Source organism: Corythoichthys intestinalis, chromosome 4, assembly GCF_030265065.1.
Source record: "Corythoichthys intestinalis isolate RoL2023-P3 chromosome 4, ASM3026506v1, whole genome shotgun sequence".
In the NCBI taxonomy this organism is placed as follows: Eukaryota; Metazoa; Chordata; class Actinopteri; order Syngnathiformes; family Syngnathidae; genus Corythoichthys; species Corythoichthys intestinalis.
In genome coordinates, this window is record NC_080398.1 from 9,382,405 (window position 1) to 9,407,950 (window position 25,546).

The following is a 25,546-nucleotide window of genomic DNA, read 5'->3' on the forward strand; positions in this document are numbered from 1 at the left end:
TCATAATCCGGCCATAAGACTGTTATAATTATGGCATGACACTATCATGGGGATTAATGAATGTTTATGACGGATGTTATTCGGTGTCATCCAGCAAATTATGTTACTAACTCCATTTAGGTCCAGCTCGGATCTTTTACATCGATTCAAAAGTGAGATAGTTTGCCAGATGACACAAAATGACATCTGTCATAAGCATTCATTACTGCACATGGTACTAATGTTTGCTTCTTTGTCTTAATAAACAAGTTATGTTGAAAGAGCACAACGGGAGTATGTCATACTCTCATGTAAAACATTACATGAAACGGTTCAGACTAATCGGACACAAAGATTTCCATTCTCCGTGTCAAACAGCTGAACAGGACAGGTTAAAAAAAATGTTCATGGCAGTATCATGTCATGATTATGATGGTCTAATATAGTGCTGCAATGATTAATCGATTGACTCGAGTATTCGATTAGAAAAAAATATTGGAATTTTGCTGCTTCGAGTATTCCTTTAATTAAAGTGACGTTGTAATGGTCTATTCTGAAAGTGTTTGCATTTAGTTTTATTGATTTGGATACACTGCCTTCTAGTCTGCCTCAATTCACATGGCTGAATCCAGGTGCTCCCTGTTACGACCAACATTAGCTAATTATTGTTTGAGCTAATGTTTTTTTTAATGCATTCGTAATTTAGTTTATAGGTATATTTAGCCTATATTTGTGGGAATATGTGTCTAAACCATTCGTTAAGAGCATTGCAACAAAGTTTAGCGGACTTTTGCGATGCAAGTTAGCCAATTGTTCTTTTGTTGTACAAAGGTCATTTCTTTATTTGTTATACCGTTTTAGGCTCTGCCCAGGTAATTTAATTTTTCATGTTCCTTATCTGATTACTCAATTATTTGAACTAATGGTTTATCGATTAATTGACTACTAAAATAATCGATAGCTGCAGCTCTAGTATAATAACAGTCTTATGGTGCCACTGTCAAATAAAGTGGTACCAAATACCATAACTACCAATTAATGAAACAACTTGATGAGTAACTAAAGAAATAATTATCACAGAACATGAATTTTGGTATTTACATCTATAGCGTTGCAATGCATGTTAGGAGGCATGTTGGACAACAACAGTGTTATCGGTTAATATCTTTTTGTGTAAGTATCCCATAATACAGTGAGGACAGCTGCGGCTTACAGTCCAGTTCGGCTTATCTATGAAAAAAATGCAATTTTCGTATCAAATTTGGTGGGTGGCGGCTTATAGTCAGGTGTGCCTGATAATCCAGAAAGTACTGTAATTTATCCAGCCAATACTCAATGTCGGCCACACTAACCTACCTCTTTGCCAGAGATTTTTATTTTTATTATTTTTATTTATTTATTTTTTTACACAAAGTAGATAAATGTTTCATTTATCAGTCTCCATATGCACCTACTGTCAAATGAGTCTTCCTTTAAGAACCGTGAACAAATTAAGTGACATCATGGAGCTCTCCATCACTGTTTTTAGTGTGGCATTCAATTGTATAATGAGGCGAACGGTACAGACGTGGCTTTGCGGCTTTTTTACATGTGCAAGCACTTGTGAACATGCGTTGTCATTTCTTACTTTCAAAAACAACAAATGGTGTTATGGTGTTACACTTATATAGCGCTTTTCCACCTTTCAAGGCGCTCAAAGCGCTTTACACTATCTCACCATCCACCTACTGGTGACGCAGCACCAGGAGCAACGTGGGGTTCAGTATCTTGCTCAAGGACACTGAGGCGTGTTCATCAGGGCGGAGAATTGAACCCACAACCTCTGGGTTTTGGGGGACAACTACTCTACCACTGAGCCACGCCACCCCAACACCTCTTTGTCTGTCCACACAGAGAAATCTTGTTTCTTCTCAAAAGCCAATGCTCACAGTGTGAGCTTCTGCATTCTTTTGAAAATTCCCGTTGGTGCATGAGTCTCTGGTTCAGAGGTAAACAGCATTGACCATAATGTAATATCTGAGGCTAGCTGCTTTTCGCACATGCTTAGTCTGTGCAAATACGAGTTTACCTTGCAGCAGCGGGGGGTCCTAAACGCTCCTTAACCGTCAGGGTAGCCTAGGTATGATGTTAGGTGTGAAACACCCAGTCTAAAATTGTTCATCCTAGTGTAATTTAGCCTTAGTGTTAAAATACAATTGATGCTTTTGCATCTTTTCGTCTTTACAAATTTCAAGTGCTATTCTCCTTGACTTTTTTTTAGACTAACTAACTTTTTTTTTTTTTAGATAACACACTCAAAACAGGCTTCGAAGTACAGATAAAATCAATGATGATTATAGGTGTGCTACAGTTCTTGACCTATGAGGTGTAATTTTTGAAAGCATGTCACCATCCCATCCTCATGTAACTGGAACCATGCAATAGCACAAAAAAATGCGAGTTTCATATTCATTTTCATTTAATGCATGACATTAGATGCACAAAGCACAGATTTTGATGCATACTTTATCATATGACTTTAATACAATTTAAATGACACTGTATGGATTTCGTAAACAATGCCTCATCATGTAAGATATCCCTGTTTAGTAGCATGGCAGGTGTAACATTTTGTTGTTTCACTGAAGCAGTGAACTTCACACACAATGAAAAAGTCATGAAAGTTCAACTTTTTTGGGTAAGGGGAGCCATGATGCTAAGTGTTTTTTTTTTAACTTTTTGACATCAGGTAACACAATTACACTGCAAAAATACATCTCCCTAAAATTATTTAAATTCCCTTGTTTTCAGTGTAAATCTACTAGAAATTAAGTGGAATTGTCTGCCAGTGCTTCAAGTAAATTTTACTCAGATTTTTTTTTTTTTTAAATAAGACAAATAAATAAGCTTAACAGACATACAGTGAGGAGAACAAGTATTTGATACACTGCCGATTTTGCTGGTTTTCCCACTTGCAAGCCATGTAGAGGTCTGTAATTTGTATCATAAGTTCTATTCAACTGTGAGGGACGGAATCTAATACAAAAATCCAGAAAATCACATTGTATAATTTTTAAATAATAAATTTGTATTTAACTGCATGAAATAAGTATTTGATACATTACCAACTAGTAAATATTTCGGCTCTTAGTTCTTTTTTAAGAACCCATCCTGTTCTCCACTCATTACCGGAAGTAACTGCACCTGTTTGAACTTGTTACCTGTATAAAAGACACCTGTTCATATGCTCAAAGAAACAAACTCAAACCTCCCTACAATGGCCAAGACCAAAGAGCTGTGTAAGGACATCAGGGATAAAATAATAGACCTGCACAAGGCTGGGATGGGCTACAGGAAAATAAGCAAGCAGCTTGGTGAGAAGGTAACAACTGTTGGAGCGATTATTAGAAAATGAAAGAAGTTCAAGTTGACGGTCAGTCTGCCTCGTTCTGGGGCTCCATGCAAGATCTCACCTCGTGGGGCATCACTGATCATGAGGAAGGTGAGGGATCAGCCCAGAACTACACGGCAGGACCTGGTCAATGACCTGAAGAGAGCAGGAACCACAGTCTCGAAGAAAACCATCGGAAACACATTACGCCGTCATGGATTAAAATCCTACAGCGTACGCAAGGTCCCACTGTTGAAGCCAGTGCATGTCCAGACATGTCTGAAGTTTGCCACTGACCATCTGGATGATCCAGAGGAGCAATAAGAGAAGGTCATGTTGTCGGATGAGACCAAAATTGAACTTTTTGGTCTAAACTCGGCTCGTCGTGTTTGGAGGAAAAAGAAGGATGAGTACAACCCCAAGAACACCATCCCAACCGTGAAACATGGAGAAAGAAACATCATTTTTTGGGGCTGCTTCTCTGCCAAGGGTACAGGACGACTGCACCGTATTGAGGGGAGGAAGGATGGGGCTATGTATCCCCAGATCTTGGCTGACAACCTCCTTCCTTTGGTGAGAGCCCTGAAGAAGGGTCGTGGCTGGGTCATCCAGCATGACAACGACCCAAAGCACACAGACAAGGCAACAAAAGAGTGGCTCCATAAGAAGCATCTTAAGGTCCTGGAGTGGCCTAGCCAGTCACCAGATCTGGACCCGATAGAAAATCTATGGAGGGAGCTGAAAGTCTGTGTTGCCCGGCAGCAGCCCCGAAACCTGAAGGCTCTGGAGAAGATCTGCATGGAGGAGTGGGCCAAAATCCCTGCTGCAGTGTGTGCAAACCTTGTCAAGGACTACAGGAAACGTTTGGTATCTGTAATAGCAGACAAAGGTTTCTGTACCAATTATTAAATTCGATTTTTGTGATGTATCAAATACTTATTTCATGCAATTAAATGCAAATTTATTATTAAAAAATCATACAACATGATTTTCTGTTTTTTTGTATTAGATTCCGTCCCTCACAGTTGAAGAGAATTTATGATACAAATTGCAGACCTCTACATGCTTTGCAAGTGGGAAAACCAGCAAAATCGGCAGTGTATCAAATACTTGTCTTCCCCACTGTACTTTAAGCAAACAGTTTGTGTATTAAATATTATAAAAAACTTGTTTGTCAGAAATGTTCTTAATTCAATAATTAATATTGTTCAAAACATTATTTGAAAACATTTTGCTTGATTTTAGGTGAAAAATTACCAACTTTTAGATGTATGGGCTTAATGAGAATAAATAATAATGTTTACATAAAGTAAATGGAATAATCTGAGGCATTAATCTGTTAACTAGTCTTTAACACTCAAAACAAGATGGAGAAAAAAAAATATTTGACTAGATTCAAGAAAAGTAATCTGATTAAATTTGCAGTGTAGGATTGTATTCAGCAAAAGGAGCACTGCTGTGACAGCTGTCCTTTCATTAAAAGAACACAGCAGCTTGCATATCAGCTTCATTAACTGTCCTCGATTGAGAAGGAATCACATCTGATTACACACAGATGCATCAACAGGTCTTATAACAATCTAGTGCACAGTGGTTTTGCTAAACGCAGGATAGACATGGCAGCCAGAATCATGATAATACCCGGCCTTTTTAACTAGCACAATAACACTTCCCTTCATTTGAGGGTTTCTCATCCTCCCTCGCAATTTTTCGCTCTTTAGCTTGACGTGATCACACAGCAGGCTACTGTGAACAAATAATGCATCTAAAATAGTAAAAACCTACAAATGTTGTTTGGACTGATTCATTGTTACAAGTCTTACATCTTGTGTTCTGCCATGTGTACTGTGCACTTTAGCTTAATAAAAAGTGTGAATATACACCTCTGTCTTAGTAGTTTTTTTGAGGAGGGTGATATTTATGAGTGTCACACTTTAAGGACAGCAGATACATCCCGATCCTCAACTCAGTACTCCTTCTGCCTCCAAATTATAACTTCACTCCGTTTATAGTCAGTCATCTTTGTAAAGAGAAGTAAAGTAGTAACGACAAAGGGGAAAAAAAGATACCACACTCTTGCCTCTTGCCTACATTTTATGCAACCATGTCATGATTTGTTCCTCACAACACAATTCCACATTGTTCTTCATAGCTATATTTTTCACAAAATACTATAAAGTTGCACGAAAAGGTTTGGGCACTTTAAATATGCCCAAACATTGTCATGCCACTCTATTTCATGAATTATTATTTCTTTGTTTACCTCATTAATATTGGATTTATTTTCATGTCTCATTATTGCCATTTCAATTGCACATTTCTCTCTTAATGCATGGTTACTCATTTCTTCTAAGGATGTACGAGTAATTATGAACAGAAAAATGCTCTAATTAAATTAGAGGTAAACACGATGAGTTCAAGTAGGATGAGAAAAGGCTGATAAACACAACTCAATGCACTTTGTTTTTTAAGTGAAAATTTCAGTGGTATGAAAAAGTATCTGACCTTTTGGAATTTCTCACATTTCTGCATAAAATCACCATCAAATGTGATCTGATCTTTGTCAAAATAACACAAATGTAAAAATAGTTTCTGCTTTAATTAAAACCACCCAAACATTTATAGGTTTCCATATTTTAATGAGGACAGCATGCAAACAATGACAGAAGGGGAAAAATCTGCCTAAGGAGACTTAAAGGGCAATTAAAACCAATTTTTACCGAACAAATTAAGTCAGGTGTGTGCCCAATCACTGATGAGTGGTTTAAAGCTGCCCTGCCCACTATAAAACACACACCTGGTAAGAATTGTCTTGTTGAGAAGCATTGTCTGATGTGCATTATGGCTCGGTCAAAAGAGTTGTCTGAAGGCCTGCAATCAAGGATTCTTGATTTGTATAAAGCTGGGAAAGGATACAAAAACAATCTCTAAAAGTCTCGATGTTGATTCAGAGAAGTTGTCTACAAATGGAGGGGATTTGGCACTGTTGTTTCTCTCCTAAAGAGTGGCCGTCCACCATAGATGATGTCAAGAGTTCAGCTCAGAATACTCAGTGAGGTAAAAAAGAACCCTAGAGTGTCTGCTAAAGACTTACAGAAATCACTGGCACAGTCCAATATCTCAGTGCACACATTAACTATATGCAAAACTATGGCCAAGAATGGTGTTCATGGGAGGACTCCGAAGAGGTAGCCACTGCTGTCAAAAAACAACAACAACAAAAAAACAACAACATTTTTGCTCGTTTAAAGTTCGCAAAAACGCACTTGGACACTGCACAGAATTTTGGCAAAATATTTTGTGGACTGATTAAACCAAAGTTGAGTTGTTTGGGAGTAACACACAACAACATGTGTGAAGGAAAAATAGAACAGCTCACCACTATCAACACCTCATCCCCACCGTGAAGCAGGTTGGAGGGAGCTTGCCTGGTATACCAGACTCACCGCTGTTCCAGCGATTGAGTCTGGCGACCGTCCGGCGGATCAAATTCCGAGGGCGGAGCAAGCCACGGCAAACAGACAGCGGAGTGGACCAATCAGTGATGAGCAGGCGTGACGTTGTTAAAGCAACAAGTAATTAGAGTGAGCGGAGAATGGAGATGTTTATTCAACATGGCTAGCGCGAGCCATGTTGACTGTTGTCAATGACTTGTGTCGATGTGTTTTTGGTAATTTAAAACTGGTTTTACCGCGGATTGGAACATATTCTCGGCTCTCTTGTTCGCCATCTGTGTTGCTGTAGAGACGACTTTTGGCGCGCAAGAGTGACGTTACTCGTTAAGAACACGTCACTCAAACGAATCTGATTGGACGGTTGATTTTGTACTTGTTCGAGAGGCAGTTAATGGGCTGCGTCCTAGACTATTTCTCACAGTGTTTGAAAAATACAGAGAGAACAGTCTGGCGGTGCCAGGCAAGGAGGGAGCATCATGATTTGGGGCCGTTTTGCTGCCTCAGGCCTGGACAATTTGCAATCATTAATGGAAGAATGAATTCATAAGTTTATCAGGATGTTTTGCAGTAAAACCTGAGGCCGTCCGTCAAACAGTTGAAGCTAAAAAGAGGATGGATGATGCAACAAGACAATGATCCAAAACACAGAAGTAAATCCATTTCCAAATGGTTTCAGAAGAACAAAATGCTGTTTGGAGTGGCCAAGTCAAAGTCCAGACATTGAGATGCTGTGGCATGATCTAAAAACAGCGATTCATGTCAAGGGAGGGTGGGGGTTACAAAATATTAAATGCGATCGTTCACTTACTTATTTTTTCCCCTTTTGTTATTGTTTGCATACTATCCTCATTAAAATATGAAAACCTATAAATGTTTGGGTGGTTTTAGCTAAAGCAGACAGTTTTTCATCTGTGTGATTTTGACAAAGATCAGATCAAATTTGATGGTGATTTTATGCAGAAATGTGAGAAATTCCTAAAGGTTCAGATACCTTTTCATTCCACTGTATTACTGCTGCTTTACTGTTTTTCACATTTTAATTGGATTGATGCCCTAAATACCTGCATGTACTAAACGTACAGTATTCTTTACAAAGAATTCCATTTTGGTAGAGAATATATTCATGGGTACCAACCAACCAAGATTTGAGCAAAGTGCTATTTTTGCAAGTTATGCGGTATCAATTGTTGTTAGGCAAGGAAAGAAACAGTATCACAAGACCAGAATTAAGATGCATGCTCTCTGAGTCTCCCTCTTGGATGCACTTTTATTTTACCTAGAGTGTCCATCCAGGAAATACTGTACAAGGACTCTTTTTCACCTTTGATGCATAAAAGGGGTTTCATGGCAGGACAGGCAGGGGAACCAGACCAGACTTGCTTTTGCAGCAGTTGCTCATTTTGTTGATGATTTATGCTTTGTAATCCCCTTCTTTCTTCCCTTTTCCTACACATGACCCTCTCCCAGTCACATGGTCTCTCTCACAAAAAGAACATTTTTCATTTAGAATCCCACTCATGTCTCAGGGACTCCCAATAAGTGGCATGACACATTTGTTGACACATTTAGAAAACACAAAAAAATGTATTTATCAAGTTTCAGCCATACATTGTGAAGCCATGAGTGCCGACAACATTTAGTTTTAAATTAGCAGACAAGTAGAGGTAGAAGAAAATATAAGTGGAAGCAAAAAATATGGATTATATCATAAAGTCCTTTGAATGCTGCAAAGAATTCAATTGTTAATGAAGAAAATAGTATCCAAACCCCCATTTATTTGATGCAATATCTGCTGTTAAAATCTGTCCCTTATTCATCAAGCACCTTAATATGGTTGATAACAGTTAACTGGAGAATTACAGATGAGTTAAAGTTCACACTGTTCAATTCTCATCTAAAAGTGGAGTGCAAACTTATTTAGAATATGAAGTGCAGGGGTGTAACGGTACACAAAAATCTCGGTTCGGTACGTACCTCGGTTTTGAGGTCACGGTTCGGTTAATTTTCGGTACAGTAAGAAAACAAAATGCAAAATATAAATGTGCTAGTTGTTTATTACACACTTTTGTGGTTTCAACATTAGGAACATTAGCCTATTCAAAGCTAGAATTCTGCTCAAAAAGTAGCGGGTATTTAAACATAATAATCCAACAACAATTTGCCTTTCAGACCCTGCTCATTGGTCAGCTTTCTTTCTGGAAGAAAGAAGAAAAAAGAAGTCCTGTGCTAAAGAGAAAAGCAATCCCAATGACAAAGATTTTAACATGTATTTTACAATTGAAATGCCTCAATGAATCATTATTTTTTCTTATGAACGGTTTTCAAAAGCTTTATTGGTGGATTTTCTCAAGTTAAAGCGCCACACAGAAATTAATAAATATAATTGTGTAAACAGGATCTGTGTATTATTCTTATTATTTAATTACAGGTGTTCTAGCTCATTTCAATTTATTTTATTTAAATGGACTATTATTTTATTATGTGTTTATATTTTACAAATGTGTTGTAGTATTCATTTATATTGTATATTTTATGTAGTAAAACTTTAGTTCCTATGTGAATATTAGTTCCTACTTGTTCTGTTGTGGTAGGAGGGTTTAGTATTGAACACCGTGTGTGTTATTATTATAGCGGAAAAGACAGCAGTAAATCAACAAAGACAAGTCAACTGTGCCCCGATCTACCACTCAAGAGATCTGATGGACTCAAAAAGTGGGTTATGATTGCATATTAGTTTGAAAATTGACCGGATCCACCGTATTTTTTACACGAGTGACTTCCTGTCTGCCCGATCCTAGCTAGTAGTATTGACGCAGAAGGGCCGCGTCTCGCGTCAAATAATAAACTCTGCCGTTCTTTTCGCATGCGTCGCGTTGAGCCGCTTCTGGGACGCGTCTAAGACGCGGCCGCACTGCGACTGGTGTGCATTGGCTGATTGACTTTAACACCCGCGTTTCACTGCGTTCTCGTGGCGGCCACGTTGTCGCGCCGTTGATGTTTCTGGGTTATATACTGACCTACCGTGTTGGTCGTCATTATAGTTGAGAAGACGGAGTAAATATAATCTACACAAAGAAAGTGTAACCTGATCGACTCACAGCCTTGAAAAGTAAGGGTTACATTACGTCAGAAACCCGTTCGGTACGCCTCCGTTCCGAACCGAGCACCCCGTACCCAAACGGTTCAATACAAATACATCAATTTATTTGATCACATATTCTAATTATTGATATGTGGGGTTATTACAACCGCTCTTGTTAAAGTATAAGACAAGGTTTAGTATAAATGACCTTCATGTGAAAAATAGTTGCTCAAGGAATTAAATTTGCAATCACGAATTTCTTAGAACAATGATAACAGAGGAAATAATGTTTAGACACAAAAATGAACTGGCTCTTAGGCACTGCCATTTTAGGACAAATGTGACATCACTTAGACCCATGCTTCATTGTGCTGAAGGTAATTTAAGGACTACAAGCCAACATGTGTAAAAACGCCGTACAAGGCTGTGGGCTTATCAGCTGTGGCCTGCGAGGCAAAATAAAATGGCTAATGAAGTTTCTAACTCAATTCCAAACAAAATTCTTTCTACTGGGATTTACCTGATCAAAACCTTGTCTTTGGCATTTAGGTTCTATGTAAAGACCTGTAGTCTCATTTTTACCAGTAGGGGGTAGACCTTTCTTTAAAATCACAAGCTAGTGCCTGAGCTCTTCCAGCTGATAGAAGGAGGTCAGACGTTGGCTGATTCAGCAAAGCACCCAGCCAGACACATCTTACTTTTATCTTTGCACATCTGCCAGACTAAGTGTGACAGTCCAATTTTCATGAATGTTACACACATACTTACATATTAAAATTCTCTGAAGTGCCATCTTAAAAAGAAAATGATTAATAAACGGGTATGCATTGTATTATGAAAATTATTTATTTATTTAAATTATTTTAAATAAATAAAATTATTTATTCAGTCCAAATCGATCGAATAGTCATAAAACACCTAAAGACATTAAATTAATGCCATCTTAAGAAAATAAATGCATCAAGAAAATGACTGATTAGCCAAACTTACTGTTGGTTGCATAACGTAAGGTTGATGTGGCATCCAAGATGTACTCTGAACCTGTGAAGCAGAGAAGAATGAAATTAAACAGGTGCCATGCACACAAACGACAGGCCAAATAAAATTAGATAAAACACTCATCTAAGTCCATGAGTCCTGAAAAACTAATTAAAAAAGCAAGGGATGGGTAAGAGGAAACATAAAAGAAGAAGATTGTATAGATGATTATTGTGTGTCCGTAGAGATTGATGGTAGGGAAAACTTAAGAAGGGACAAATGGAGGGCCAGCAATGGAGAGAAAATGACCAAAGACGAAAAAGAAGACAGAAAATGAATCATTAACCCATGCCTCTATGGGCACATTGCAGTGCTCTGGTCCCTGTGGTAACATGTCTTGAAGAATAATACAGCTGCAACAAAGGGTCCACTATACTACGTTGTAATTATAAGAGGAAAGAGAGACCACAGAGAGCAATATAGCCTAATAATTACTGTTTCACACTCCAGGTTTCATCATCAAAGACCATCTTCGACTCAAATCACCACTTTCATCTCTTACTGCTGTCTACTGGCCACATATACCATTAAGAGTAACAACTCCCTGAAGAAATCGTACATTTTACATAAGGGCGTAGACACATTTGCAGTATATGATAAATATACCTACATTACATGTAGTATCTAAAAGCTCAAGCAACTGTCTTGATTTGCTTTTGTCATGATATAATACAATTCCATGGTACATACAGTGGGGCAAATAAGTATTTAGTCAACCACTAATTGTGCAAGTTCTCCCACTTGAAAATATTAGTTAGGCCTGTAATTGTCAACATGGGTAAACCTCAACCATGAGAGACAAAATGTGGAAAAAAAGCACAAAAAAATCACATTGTTTGATTTTTAAAGAATTTATTTGCAAATCATGGTGGAAAATAAGTATTTGGTCAATACCCAAAGTTCATCTTAATACTTTGTTATGTACCCTTTGATGGCAATAATGGAGGCCAAACGTTTTCTGTAACTCTTCACAAGCTTTTCACACACTGTTGCTGGTATTTGGGCCCATTCTTCCATGCAGATTTCCTCTAGAGCAGTGCTGTTTGGGGGCTGTCGTTGGGCAACACCGACTTTCAACTCCCTCCTCACCCCGTGCCGTCAAAATGATAACAAGAACGGTGAGCAAAAATCCCAGGACCACACGGGGGGACCTAGTGAATGACCTACAGAGAGCTGGGATCACAGTAACAAAGGCTACTATCAGTAACACAATGCACCACCAGGGACTCAAATCCTGCACTGCCAGACGTGTCCCCCCGCTGAAGAAAGTACACGTCCAGGTCCGTCTGCGGTTCGCTAGAGAGCATTTGGATGATCCAGAAGAGGACTGGGAGAATGTGTTATGGTCAGATGAAACCAAAATAGAACTTTTTGGTAGAAACACCGGTTCTCGTGTTTGGAGGAAAAAGAATACTGAATTGCACCATTCCCACTGTGAAGCATGGGGGTGGAAACCTGCTTTGGGGCTGTTTTTCTGCAAAGGGACCAGGACGACTGATTTGTGTAAAGGAAAGAATGAATGGGGCCATGTATCAAGAGATTTTGAGTGAAAATCTCCTTCCATCAGCAAAGGCATTGAAGATGAGACGTGGCTGGGTCTTTCAGCATGACAATGATCCCAAACACACAGCCATGGCAACAAAGGAGTGGCTTGGTAAGAAGCATTTCAAGGTCCTGGAGTGGCCTAGCCAGTCTCCAGATCTCAACCTCATAGAACATCTGTGGAGGGAGTTGAAAGTCCGTGTTGCCCAATGACAGCCCCAAAACATCACTGCTCTAGAGGAGATCTGCATGGAGGAATGGGCCAAAATACCAGCAACAGTGTGTGAAAAGCTTGTGTAGAGTTACAGAAAACGTTTGGCCTCCGTTATTGCCAACAAAGGGTACATAACAAAGTATTGAGATGAACTTTTGGGATTGACCAAATACTTATTTTCCACCATGATTTGCAAATAAATTCTTTAAAAATCAAGCAATGTGATTTTCTGTTTTTTTTCCACATTCTGTATCTCATGGTTGAGGCTTACCCACGTTGACAATTACAAGCCTCGCTAATATTTTCAAGTGGGAGAACTTGCACGATTAGTGGTTGACTAAATACTTATTTGCCCCACTGTAGTGGTACGTTCACCTGACTTCGGTACAGGCAGCATGGGTTCAGTTTCCACTGACTCACAATGTGAATGGGAGTGTGAATGGCTGTTCGCTTCAATAAGTGCCTAGCGACTGACTGGCGACCACTCTAGGATGGAGTCTGTCTACCGTTCGAAGCTGGAAAAGGCTCCAACATGCCTGTGACCCGGGGCATGATTGAAGAAGGATGGATGGATCAAACATTTTTCACCTTTTTGATAAATGCACCTGTTGTAATTCATGTCAGTCCTGCATTTGTCACTTCAATGAGTTTTTTTTTTGTCAAAAAACAAAAACAAAACAAAAAAAACACCAAGGTCTTGTCTTTTAGTGCCAGTCATGACCTTGTTCTCATAGTTATTGGTGAGTAAGCAGTCAACTTAAAGCACGTTTTTCCTTCATAAAATAGAAATTTAAAAATATCTTTTCAGCTTCAAAGGAGTGGTCGCTCTTGCTGGTAGGATACTTTCAGTACAATTTCAAATTTTAGGAGACGACTACCCATCATACCTTGACTTTACATTTTTTATATAAAACTCTATTGAAGTAACCATTGCAACCTGCTACGAGTTACTATTGGTGAAAGCGAAACAAAAGATTAGAATGCACAATAAATTCTGAACGTTTCAAGCTACCGTTCACATCGTAATTCATTTTGGCCGCCGTTTCTCCTGCCAAGTGTTGTAAACAAAACTAGTCAATTGATGTCCAAAGCTCCAGTGCACGAATATGACGACCGCTGACTAGAGTCGTCTCGCAGATTTCCGGTCAGTAATTAGGCAGCCAGGGAATATTTTGAAGAATGAGTCTTTTAAGCGATAAAACGAGAGGATATTCCTTCAGGCCGTGAAGACATAATTACTTGTCACAGTGTGTCATTTCTTCACGTTACAACAAAGAAGCGAATGAGTTTCCATTCATTGCTTGTTGACACTGCGGTAAAACCTGTCTAAAAGCTGGTGGATTTTAATATTACATTGAAATACAAATATTTTTATATTTGTTCATTTACCATATTTTTGCTGCACCAAATATTTTTAATGATTTTTTTTCAATGAGGAAAAAATGGTTTAGAATTTTTTACCTAAATATCTAAAAATACTATATTTTAGAGCTGCACTCTCATTGTGGTAATAATTTCGCCCAAGGTTATCAAATTGTCAGAATCTGATAGTGTCCTTGCCTGGCTCTGCCAGACTATTCTCCCTGTATTTTTTAAACACTAAGAGTATAGTCTGGGAACCAGCCCATTAACGGCCTCTCGAGCAGGTACAAAATCAATCGACAAATCAGATTCGTTTATTTGCATGATGTGTTCTTAACGAGCAACGTCACTCTTGCGCGTCGAAAGTCGTCTCCACAACAACACAGATGGTGTACGGGAGAGCCGAGAATATGTTCCAATCCACGGTAAAATCAGTTTTAAATTACCAAAAACACATCGACACGAGTCATTGACAACAGTCTGTCTCGCGCTAGCCATGTTGAATAAACTCCGCTCTCTTCGTATGTTCACTTCCGCGCGCAAGTCCCTCGTCCTTCCCTCGTCATTTTACTAACGTCACGTCTGCCCGTCGTTGATTGGTCCACTCCGCTGTCTGTTTGCTGTCTGTTTGCTGTGACTTGATCCACCCTGGAAATTGTATCCGCGTGAATGGTGGCTGTTCCAGCTATTGAGTCTGGTGTACCAGGCAAATAGTGTCCCATGCCTAAATGCATTTTTTTTTTTTTTATTTAATCATGCTCATGACGTAAAGTAAAGCCAACTGCACATAGAGTGTAGCATCTGAACATGACCGTTTCCCACAAAAAAGCAAACGGAAACTATATTTTGAAGAATCATTTGTGTTGTTTTATTGAACCACTTACAATGAAGGAGAAAGTGGTGTCGAATTTTTTTATATCGGACTGCGTTGCTCAGTGTGCAGCTGACAGAACAAAAGATAAGCAAACTACTTTGTTTTTAAAATAGCATCATGCACACCTGGCTTGTCAGTGTTAAAGACCAGCAGCTGTTGAAAAAGTTCGAAATTTTGGACTGACTGCCGGAGAGCCCCCTGCGTGCTAGTGAGTGGTAATAAGGAAACCTCTCATTGCTTTGTTAAATGACATAAGCCCTTTTCACGCACATATCCAGGGAAATTCCAGTGTAAGGTGAAGCGGGATTTACTCGCGTCATTGCTTTCACGCATGTAGAGATGTCCCAAGAATTATTCGGATTGGACACTTTCACGACTTGTACCGTGTTGCCCACTGGTGCTCTCTGTGCAGGGTGGTCTGCCGACGCGTTTTTTATAACCCGGACATTACGTCATTTTTGATCGGCATCGGTCGTCACAATGTCGGTCAAATCGTGTTTTGTTCCGGAGGGATCGTTCCCGACGTCGTAACTAACCGCTAGAGAGTCAGCCCTGGGGAAGGAAAAATCCCGCTAGCTTTTAACCGCTGGAGAGCCAGCCTGAAAACCACTGGGGGAAGAAAAAATCCTGCTGGCTTCTAACCACTGGAGAGCCAGCCCGAAAGCAGCCAGGGGAATCTAGAATCCTGCTGGCTTTATTTTGTTACCTTATCGGCTCTCGGCCTACCACTTAGGTTAGTATTATTGATCGCCGTCGACCTACTGTCACTGACCTATTGTGTTATCCCCCCTTTTCCGCTATTGCGTGTATTTTTGTTTGTATTTAATAACCCCTTCAACGGATCCCTCCATTGTTTTCTGCTTTGAAATACAACTTTGTTTCGGCTTTAGCGGACCCTAACATCGGCAACAAAACAAGCCACACATTTCCAAAGATGGACAATGGACTCTCTTCCACGGCGCTACGATCCCATAGCAATTTAATTTCGTTATGTTTGTTGTATGTTTCATTATGTAAGCTATTTCCAGCTTGCTATGTTGATAATTGTGATGTTTGTTTACTGGCCCGGGATGATATTAACGTCATCAGCCATCGTGCTGTGACCAGGGAATTTAACACCTGCTTTCACGCACACCGCTTCCCGGGAAAGTTCCGGACATTATACTAACACGTGACCCGTGAAATATCCGCGTAATCTCCGTGTCAGTCGACCTGGGAAATTGGTTTCACACAAATACACTTTAAATCCCGCGGTTTTCCCAGTATTTCGGCGTGCGTAAAAGGGGCTAAAGTTATACAGATGTATCGCTACATACAAAGTTAATTCGTTCCAGGACCTTGTTTGTAAGTCGAAATGGTCGTATGTCAAGCAGGATTTTCCCATAGGAATACATTATAATTCCATTAATTCATTCCACAGCCCAAAAACCTACACTAAATCCTTAATAAACACTGCTGGTACTATTACAGATGGCAATTACACTTGCAAAACATAATAATGTAACAAATCGGGTTCTGATGTGGTGGACGTTTTTGCTGTACCTGAACGCAACGCGCGGCTGACGTGTCAGGGAGAGGAAGCGGTGTAGGTTGAGAGTTTCACTTTCACTTTCAATGTTTTCTTGAGAACACCATAAACTTTTGTGTTGGATAAGTTGTGAAATAAATGATAAAAACCTGACGAAGCTGGCGATTTCTTCGGCAATGTTACCACAATAATTTAACTTATAAAGTCTGGTGAATGGTGGTAGGACCGTGGAGATGTATTGTTGTGCCAGTTCACGGACGCGCACCCCATGCTCATATTTCTTTATAACTTGCATCTTCATTTAGAAGGTAAGCGTCACCTTTTTGCTTGTTTCACCACCTTTACCAATCCTTTTGAAACCTGAGTTAATTTCTCACACAAGAAAATCCGCTTTGCGTTTGTCTACGGTGCTGTCATGTCGTCTTATTTCGAGCATGTCATCGGATGTAGAAACAAATGGCGAGTCAAATTTTACGTCGGATGTCGAAAAGATATTGTGTGGAAGCGATCATATGTCGAGGTCCCACTGTAAATTGCTGCCACTCAAATATCTTACAATGCATTATTTGAGATCAGTAAAGATAATGTATTCTTTTGATTCTCGCATCAACTGTCTTGTAATGAAGCTGTGTTTTGAAGTCATATGCTTTTTATGCTTCAGTTCTTACACTTAATGGCCTTCCTAGCGCAACAATCCTATTTATCAAGGCTTGCGATATACTGTAAAGTCTTCTTGTTGAGGCTTTAGTCAAGATCTAAACAAAAAAGGACAGGCACCAATTTGAAACACTGCCCTACAAATGCCATGGATCAGTATAGACAAATAGTTAAAAGTGGTCAGTCAGGCTGACTGTGAACATGAATCTGACACCAATGTCAAACCCCTTGACAGGGTCTGCAGTGGGCACAGACAAGGCAATTTCCCAAAGTGAACAATCCCAAAAAACACAGCAAAATGGTGTCATTCAAGATGACATAGTATTCCACTTTTAAGTTTTATCTTTATGAGGAAGTTATTTCTTCACTCAAGATAAATCCTGACAGTTTTACTAAATGTCAGAAAACCTTTATTGGTCAGTAAATTTCAAAAAGGCTACACCGACCTGATATGTGGAAACAGGCGAGGCAGCAATGAAGGGTGTGATTGACGTCTGGGCAATCATCCGATTGGTAGAGATGCTGTATGGTGATGAATAGAACCTGCACAGGCAAACAAAAGAAATAACACTATCAGAATTCTGACCTGAAGTTGAGGATGTTTCAGGAAATCGAGATGTAGCTTGAATTGTGACTCACAAAGGCACAAGCACATTTTACTTTTTTGATGCTAACAAAAACTGATGAAAGGATTCAGTAACACATTATTAGAGTTGTCGGGGAAACACTAATATTCCAGGTTTAGTCTGTGCCACATCATCAAAGCGAAGCAAAATGAGGCTTGACATCCAAATGCTGTGCACATCATTTATCACCACTGCTGCTCTGCATAATAATGCATTACCCTAATGTGTGAGTGGGAGATTTTCCAGTATTGCCCTTTATGTTTCCACCTACACATTCCACTTCATGCAGAAGAGATTGCATCTGCAACATATGCATTTGAACTTGCTTATTTTCCTCTATGTATCTTTGTGTACTCTTGGGATTTTACTTTCCTACATTGCAACCCCGCCCCCCACTCATCAGCTATCCAATCCCACAGCCACTTGCCCGCCAGCGCCGAAGAGCTCTAAGTGCTTTATTTAACATTGTGTACCTTGAAAGGACATGTTTCATCTGCCAGGCAATGTTTCTGTGCTCAATCGATGTCTGAGTGTCTGTTGACTGAATAATAGAACTAAGACATGCAAAAGAGGTCCACCCACTTCCTGCAAAAGAGCCACAATTCTTTGCAGGAATACTTTCCAAACCATCTATAGCTATATTTGCAGTTTTAAGAAAAAAAATATTATTAAATTCATTATTTAAACCTATACTGAAAAATCATATATATTGTATTACTTTGTTAATTTTGAACTCAATATATATACTACACAGAGTAGGAGTGACTAGTCAACAGTAGTGTCAAGGTTGGTTCACTTATGAGGTGCCAGTTGCTCATTTATAGGGCCGACGGCTCTGAAACATGAGGGTCACGTTTTGAGTTCAAATGCTGAAGTAGTTGTTGAGAGTTGCATCCTGACATCATACTGTCAAGGTACCTGCAAGAAAAGTGCTGTAAGTGCACTGTCTGCTTGACCATTCACTATGACTACTCTCCTTGCTTGCCTGCATTTTGGTAGTCTGCTTATGGTGAGAAACAAATTAAAAAACTTAATAACTGAAATTCAGTGGTTTGATGGAGACTGGACACCTGACATCTGAGTTACCTAATTTTGGTTGATTGATCCATTTCATTTTGTTGAATGAGTGGGCGCAAGAAATTTTTACCTTACGGTGTATAAGAGAATAAACAAATTAAACACACTTTCATGAGAAGGGTGTATTGTACTTTCATGTATTTTATTTAGTGACACCTTCATAAAATAATTGCCATCAAAAAGTATTTTTATTTTTATGAAGCACTCTTTTCCTTGATGTGTCATTTTGTTTGTTGATGTTTAGTTAATTTTACAGGAGGTATATTGGTATCTTCTGCTACCCTCGAATTGTCTTGTTTAGTGAGGGAATAGCGTCATTTTTTAAAGCTCCTATCTGAAGGTAATTTTATTGCTACTTTATCATATTTGAGATGACTTTCAAGGTTCAACAATAAGCCAACTTAAGAATGGAAATATCTGAAAATATTGGTTCAACTTCGATGAAACAACAGCACACACAATTCAACTGCTTCTTGATGTGATGGTGTTCTTGTTTTTTTTTTTTTTTTTTTTTTTTTTTAACTTTTTTTTTGGGGTTTGCTTCATGATAGCACAAGCGGTTTGAAACACAGAAAGATGCAAAGCTCCAGATCTTTTTCAACTGTGGCATTGAGGATTGCTGGATGTAGTTTCCCTCCTTGCCTACACACTGATGATGATAAGCGACCCCAATGTAATGGCTCCTCACATGGAAAACTCCCTCCATAAACCCAGTAGGCTACCGCCCAAGTTAGCATTTCTGGTTGTGTTTAGAAGCCTCAGAGAAAACAAAGTACAAGAATACAACATTCTACTACCAAAGACAATGTGACTCACTTGGCAGCAAGAATAGAAATCTCATGAATTATTAGCACAACACAAGCCCTCTTGACAAGGCTCAACTATGGTCCATGTGCCAGCTAAATTTTGTGTGTCTTACAGTGTATCACAAAAATGAGTACACCCCTCACATTTCTGCAGATATTTAAGTATGTCCTTTCATGGGACAACACTGACAAAATGACACTTTGACACAATCAAAGGTGTCATCAGACCATAGGACATTGTTCCAGTAATCCATGTGCTCTGTTGACATGTCTTCAGCAAACTGTTTGCGGGCTTTCTTGTGTACCATCTTGAGAAGAAGCTTCCTCCTGGGGTGACAGACATGCACACCAATTTGATGTAGAGTGTGGCCTATGGTCTCAGCACTAAAAGACTGACCCCCCACCTCTTCAATCTCTGCAGCAATGCTGACAGCACTCCTGTAACGAGTCACATGACATTTTGGAGGGAAAATGACAAGCTGAACTCAATTTGAACATTTAGGGGTGTACGTTTTTTTCAAAGGGGTGTACTCACTTTTGTTGCCAGGGTTCTAGATATTAATGGCTATATTTTGAGTTATTTTGAGGGGAAAATAAATTAACTCTATTATGTAAGCTGTACACAGAATATTTTTCATTGTGTCAAAGTGTCATTTTGTCAGTGTTGTCCCATGAAAAAAATACCCAAATATCTGCAGAAATGCATGGGGTGTACTCACTTTTGTGATAAACTGTTGGTGTGTTTACTTTATAGTAATAATATATATATACTTTTCACCTAATCCATCTTGAAGATTTTGGAGTTTAACATGAAATACAGACTGAATTCCTGTGATTTGTGTGCAAAATTAAAATTAGGGCTGTCAAACGATTAACATTTTTAATCGAGTTAATTACAGCTTAAAAATTAATTAATCGTAATTAATCGCAATTAATCGCAATTCAAACCATCTATAAAATATGCCATATTTTTCTGTAAATTATATATATATATTCTGTAAAATAATTTGTTGGAATGGAAAGATAAGACACAAGATGGGTATATACATTCAACATTAGGTACATAAGGACTGTAGTGGGCATTTCACTCTACTGTCATTTAAATCGGTCTATGCTGTCCTCACTCTGAAGCGTCTACTTTTTCCAAAGCTAGACAGCTAGTGAACGACGCCTTAATAATCAGACTTCTTCCTTTTTCATCTGATTTATTAATAAAATGGCCTCAAACCATTGTCCTCTTTAGACCGTCGTAAAACTACAAAAAAAAGTACACAAGCATTGTATTAGCAACAACGTTAGCTTAGCACGCTATACAGGTTCACTAAACATAAACAAAAAGTGTCTCATACAAAAAATATAACATTTCGCTTACTAACATAATATGTACATTCTTTAAAACAACCACACTTACGGACAAATCTTGTCCAAGGATCATATAAGCACAACATTACAAAGTAGGCGTCAGCCCTAGACGTCGTGCAGCCATATTGAACTGGCAAGAAAACAATAAACCATGTCGCAAAGAGTTCGCTGTTAGACAGCACAAAAAGCCTTGCTGTAAAACTTACCAAAAGGCAGAATACTGTCTGAGCGGGACATGTGCGTTAATTGCGTCAAATATTTTAACATGATTAATTTAAAAAAATTATTTACCGCCCGTTAACGCGATAATTTTGACAGCCCTAATTAAAACCTAATATAAATAGTTAATCCATCCTCAAGAGCAAAATGTACAGTATATACAAGTATAGCAGTGAATAATGAAAATTTCAATGAGTACGTTACAATGCAGAATTTTCCCTCATTCCTCTGGCATAAATAATTTTTAAAAAAAAGAAAAAACATTGAACATTTAGGCTAAGCCTTTTCCCACTTAAATCTAAAAATGTAGCACAATTATTCAAATCCACCCCTATTTTATTGTATTTTATTCCCACTGACCTTAGACAAGTTACCAATATGGCATTCGCATTAATTTTTTGCCTTGATCAGGTTTTAGGCCTTTTAAGTATAAACTTGTTGCAAAGCGGGGTACGGTAATAAATTGCCCACAATTTGTTCACAAGTCAATTTTAACTGCTTGACATACAAATACATACTAATTACAAGAAGAAATAAAAGAAGAAAATAAAATTATAAATAGTAGGCTGTATATATGAATTAATTGTTTGGGTTAGAGCATAATTTAAGCAGAGGTGGGTAACGGGTTACATTAACTCCGTTACATTTACTTGAGTAACTTTTTGAGAGAAATTTACTTCTTAGAGTATTTTTACCACACAATACTTTTTAATTTTACTTGAGTAGGTTTGGCAAGAAGAAACACTACTCGTACTCCGCTACTTTGAGCTACACTCAAGTCTTTACATTTTTCCTCTTTAGTCTACATATTGACTTTATTTTTGCCAGAGATGCCGAAAGGGGCGGTTTGTTCCACCATGAGATGTCGCAACAATAACCATGACTCCGTTATACCAATCAGAGGTAACAATGTTTTTTCTACACTAGAGGACACTCATGCTCTTTGGACGGTCAATGTTTCATTTGATCTTGTCTGAATTCCATGATTTTGGTGTATTTTTTTGGCCAAATATGGTCATGTAATTGTTTATAGTACAGCCTAATACTAACAGTTCATATAGATAAAGTTGTCCTGAGAAAAAAAAAAAAACATTATTTAAAAAAAAATATATATATAGACATTGTAAGCAGTTACTCACAAAGTTACTAATTACTTCAGTATTCTTTTCAATGAATACATATCAGTTGTGATTACGTAAAATGCTAATGACTAGAGTATAGAAATGGATATGAACATTACCAGTTTATGTAATCGCTTTTGTAGAAAGGAAACAATCCTCAGTAGAGCACAGATGTATGAGTCATTTGTGTAATATCTACCTGTGTTCACATGTCACACTGAAAATATATTAGATTTTAAGGTAATAAATTAAAAAAAGGGGAAAAAACAGCATTCGTAATAAAATGTAAATTAGAAAAACTAAAATATATCAATTTTTAAAAATACTAACAAATAATTTAAAATAAATAAAATGCTAACAATTGTTGAAAAAAAATGTAACTTATATATTGAAAAAAAACCCGGAATATTTATGTAGTTAATCAATTGGTTATTTTAGTCTAGTTACAGTACATGCACTGTATATTTTGGCATAATAGTATTACTTTTTTTTTTACTTTTACTTGAGTAAGATTATTTAGAAGTAATGCTACTCTTACTTGAGTGAAATCTTTGGCTACTCTCCCCACCTCAGATTTTAAGTAAGAGTTCACTTGTCATATTTCATAGAGAGAAATTTATTTCTTAGAGTAGTTTTACCACACAATACTTTTTAATTTTACTTGAGTAGGTTTGGGAAGAAGAAACACTACTCGTACTCCGCTACTTTGAGCTACACTCAAGACTTTACATTTTTCCTCTTTAGTCTACATATTGACATTATTTTTGCCAGAGATGCCGAAAGGGGCGGTTTGTTCCACCATGAGATGTCGCAACAATAACCATGACTCCGTTATACCAATCAGAGGTAACAATGTTTTTTCTACACTAGAGGACACTCATGCTCTTTGGATGGTCAATGTTTCATTTGATCTTGTCTGAATTCCATGATTTTGGTGTATTTTTTTGGCCAAATATGGTCATGTAATTGTTTATAGTACAGCCTAATACTAACAGTTCATATAGATAAAGTTGTCCTGAGAAAAAATAAAAAAAACATTATTTAAAAAAAAAAACTATAGACATTGTAAGCAGTTACTCACAAAGTTACTAATTACTTCAGTATTCTTTTCAATGAATACATATCAGTTGTGTTTACGTAAAATGCTAATGACTAGAGTATAGAAATGGATATGAACATTACCAGTTTATGTAATCGCTTTTGTAGAAAGGAAACAATCCTCAGTAGAGCACAGATGTATGAGTCATTTGTGTAATATCTACCTGTGTTCACATGTCACACTGAAAATATATTAGATTTTAAGGTAATAAATTAAAAAAAGGGGAAAAAACAGCATTCGTAATAAAATGTAAATTAGAAAAACTAAAATATATCAATTTTTAAAAATACTAACAAATAATTTAAAATAAATAAAATGCTAACAATTGTTGAAAAAAAATGTAACTTACACATTGGAAAAAAAAAGAATATTTATGTAGTTAATCAATTGGTTATTTTAGTCTAGTTACAGTACTAGCACTGTATATTTTGACATAATAGTATTACTTTTTTTTTTTTTTACTTTTACTTGAGTAAGATTATTTAGAAGTAATGCTACTCTTACTTGAGTGAAATCTTTGGCTACTCTCCCCACCTCAGAATTTAAGTAAGAGTTCACTTGTCATATTTCATAGAGAGAAATTTATTTCTTAGAGTAGTTTTACCACACAATACTTTTTAATTTTACTTGAGTAGGTTTGGGAAGAAGAAACACTACTCGTACTCCGCTACTTTGAGCTACACTCAAGACTTTACATTTTTCCTCTTTAGTCTACATATTGACATTATTTTTGCCAGAGATGCCGAAAGGGGCGGTTTGTTCCACCATGAGATGTCGCAACAATAACCATGACTCCGTTATACCAATCAGAGGTAACAATGTTTTTTCTACACTAGAGGACACTCATGCTCTTTGGATGGTCAATGTTTCATTTGATCTTGTCTGAATTCCATGATTTTGGTGTATTTTTTTGGCCAAATATGGTCATGTAATTGTTTATAGTACAGCCTAATACTAACAGTTCATATAGATAAAGTTGTCCTGAGAAAAAAAAAAAACATTATTTAAAAAAAAAAAACTATAGACATTGTAAGCAGTTACTCACAAAGTTACTAATTACTTCAGTATTCTTTTCAATGAATACATATCAGTTGTGTTTACGTAAAATGCTAATGACTAGAGTATAGAAATGGATATGAACATTCCCAGTTTATGTAATCGCTTTTGTAGAAAGGAAACAATCCTCAGTAGAGCACAGATGTATGAGTCATTTGTGTAATATCTACCTGTGTTCACATGTCACACTGAAAATATATTAGATTTTAAGGTAATAAATTAAAAAAGGGGAAAAAACAGCATTCGTAATGAAATGTAAATTAGAAAAACAAAAATATATCAATTTTTAAAAATATTAACAAATAATTTAAAATAAATAAAATGCTAACAATTGTTGAAAAAAAATGTAACTTACACATTGGAAAAAAAAAGAATATTTATGTAGTTAATCAATTGGTTATTTTAGTCTAGTTACAGTACTAGCACTGTATATTTTGACATAATAGTATTACTTTTTTTTTTTTTTACTTTTACTTGAGTAAGATTATTTAGAAGTAATGCTACTCTTACTTGAGTGAAATCTTTGGCTACTCTCCCCACCTCAGAATTTAAGTAAGAGTTCACTTGTCATATTTCATAGAGAGAACAATTCAACAAACAAGCAAACTTTACAAATTGCATGCACCTTATACTGAAATTTTCACATAGAACAAATGAAAGAAATATGAATCGCAAGGGGGAAACAATGAAAGTAATAACTGAAGTAAACAGAAAATGATAGTTGTTATTGCAGTGTGTGATTTAGGGACTTTAGGGGAAAAAAATCTTCCTTGTTGTATGCATTAGTATCATTAAGCACACATACAATTAATTTGTAAATTCCGTCGTTTTACACCATCAGTAAAAAAAGTGACCATTACAATTAAATGTCATGATATTCATTTATTTCAAAAAAGTCTATTAACTTAATTTCAAAGTATGCATTTGTTTCTCGTCACCAATTAGATTTTAGTTTGTATGGGTTATGATCTGCTCAGGGCCTTCAGAATGCCAAATTCTGGCTACACACTACAATCAGGACTATTTCTTTTCTCAACCAATCGTATTTCATATTTACCACCCCCTCACTTTCGCTTGGA

The 25,546-nt window shown here is 37.4% G+C and overlaps 1 protein-coding gene across 2 annotated transcripts in view; it reads right to left on the reverse strand.

The window, feature by feature from the left end:
- LOC130914519 (RNA-binding motif, single-stranded-interacting protein 3-like) overlaps nucleotides 1-25,546 on the reverse strand; it is a 227,298-nt gene that overhangs the window by 13,909 nt on the left and 187,843 nt on the right. For both annotated transcript variants that reach the window (XM_057833781.1, XM_057833779.1), the window contains 2 exons: nucleotides 17,548-17,644; nucleotides 10,877-10,927 (listed from right to left, as the gene is read on the reverse strand). In XM_057833781.1, coding sequence (XP_057689764.1) covers nucleotides 10,877-10,927; nucleotides 17,548-17,644 — 148 coding nt within the window. The remainder of the gene's footprint in view (nucleotides 1-10,876; nucleotides 10,928-17,547; nucleotides 17,645-25,546) is intronic.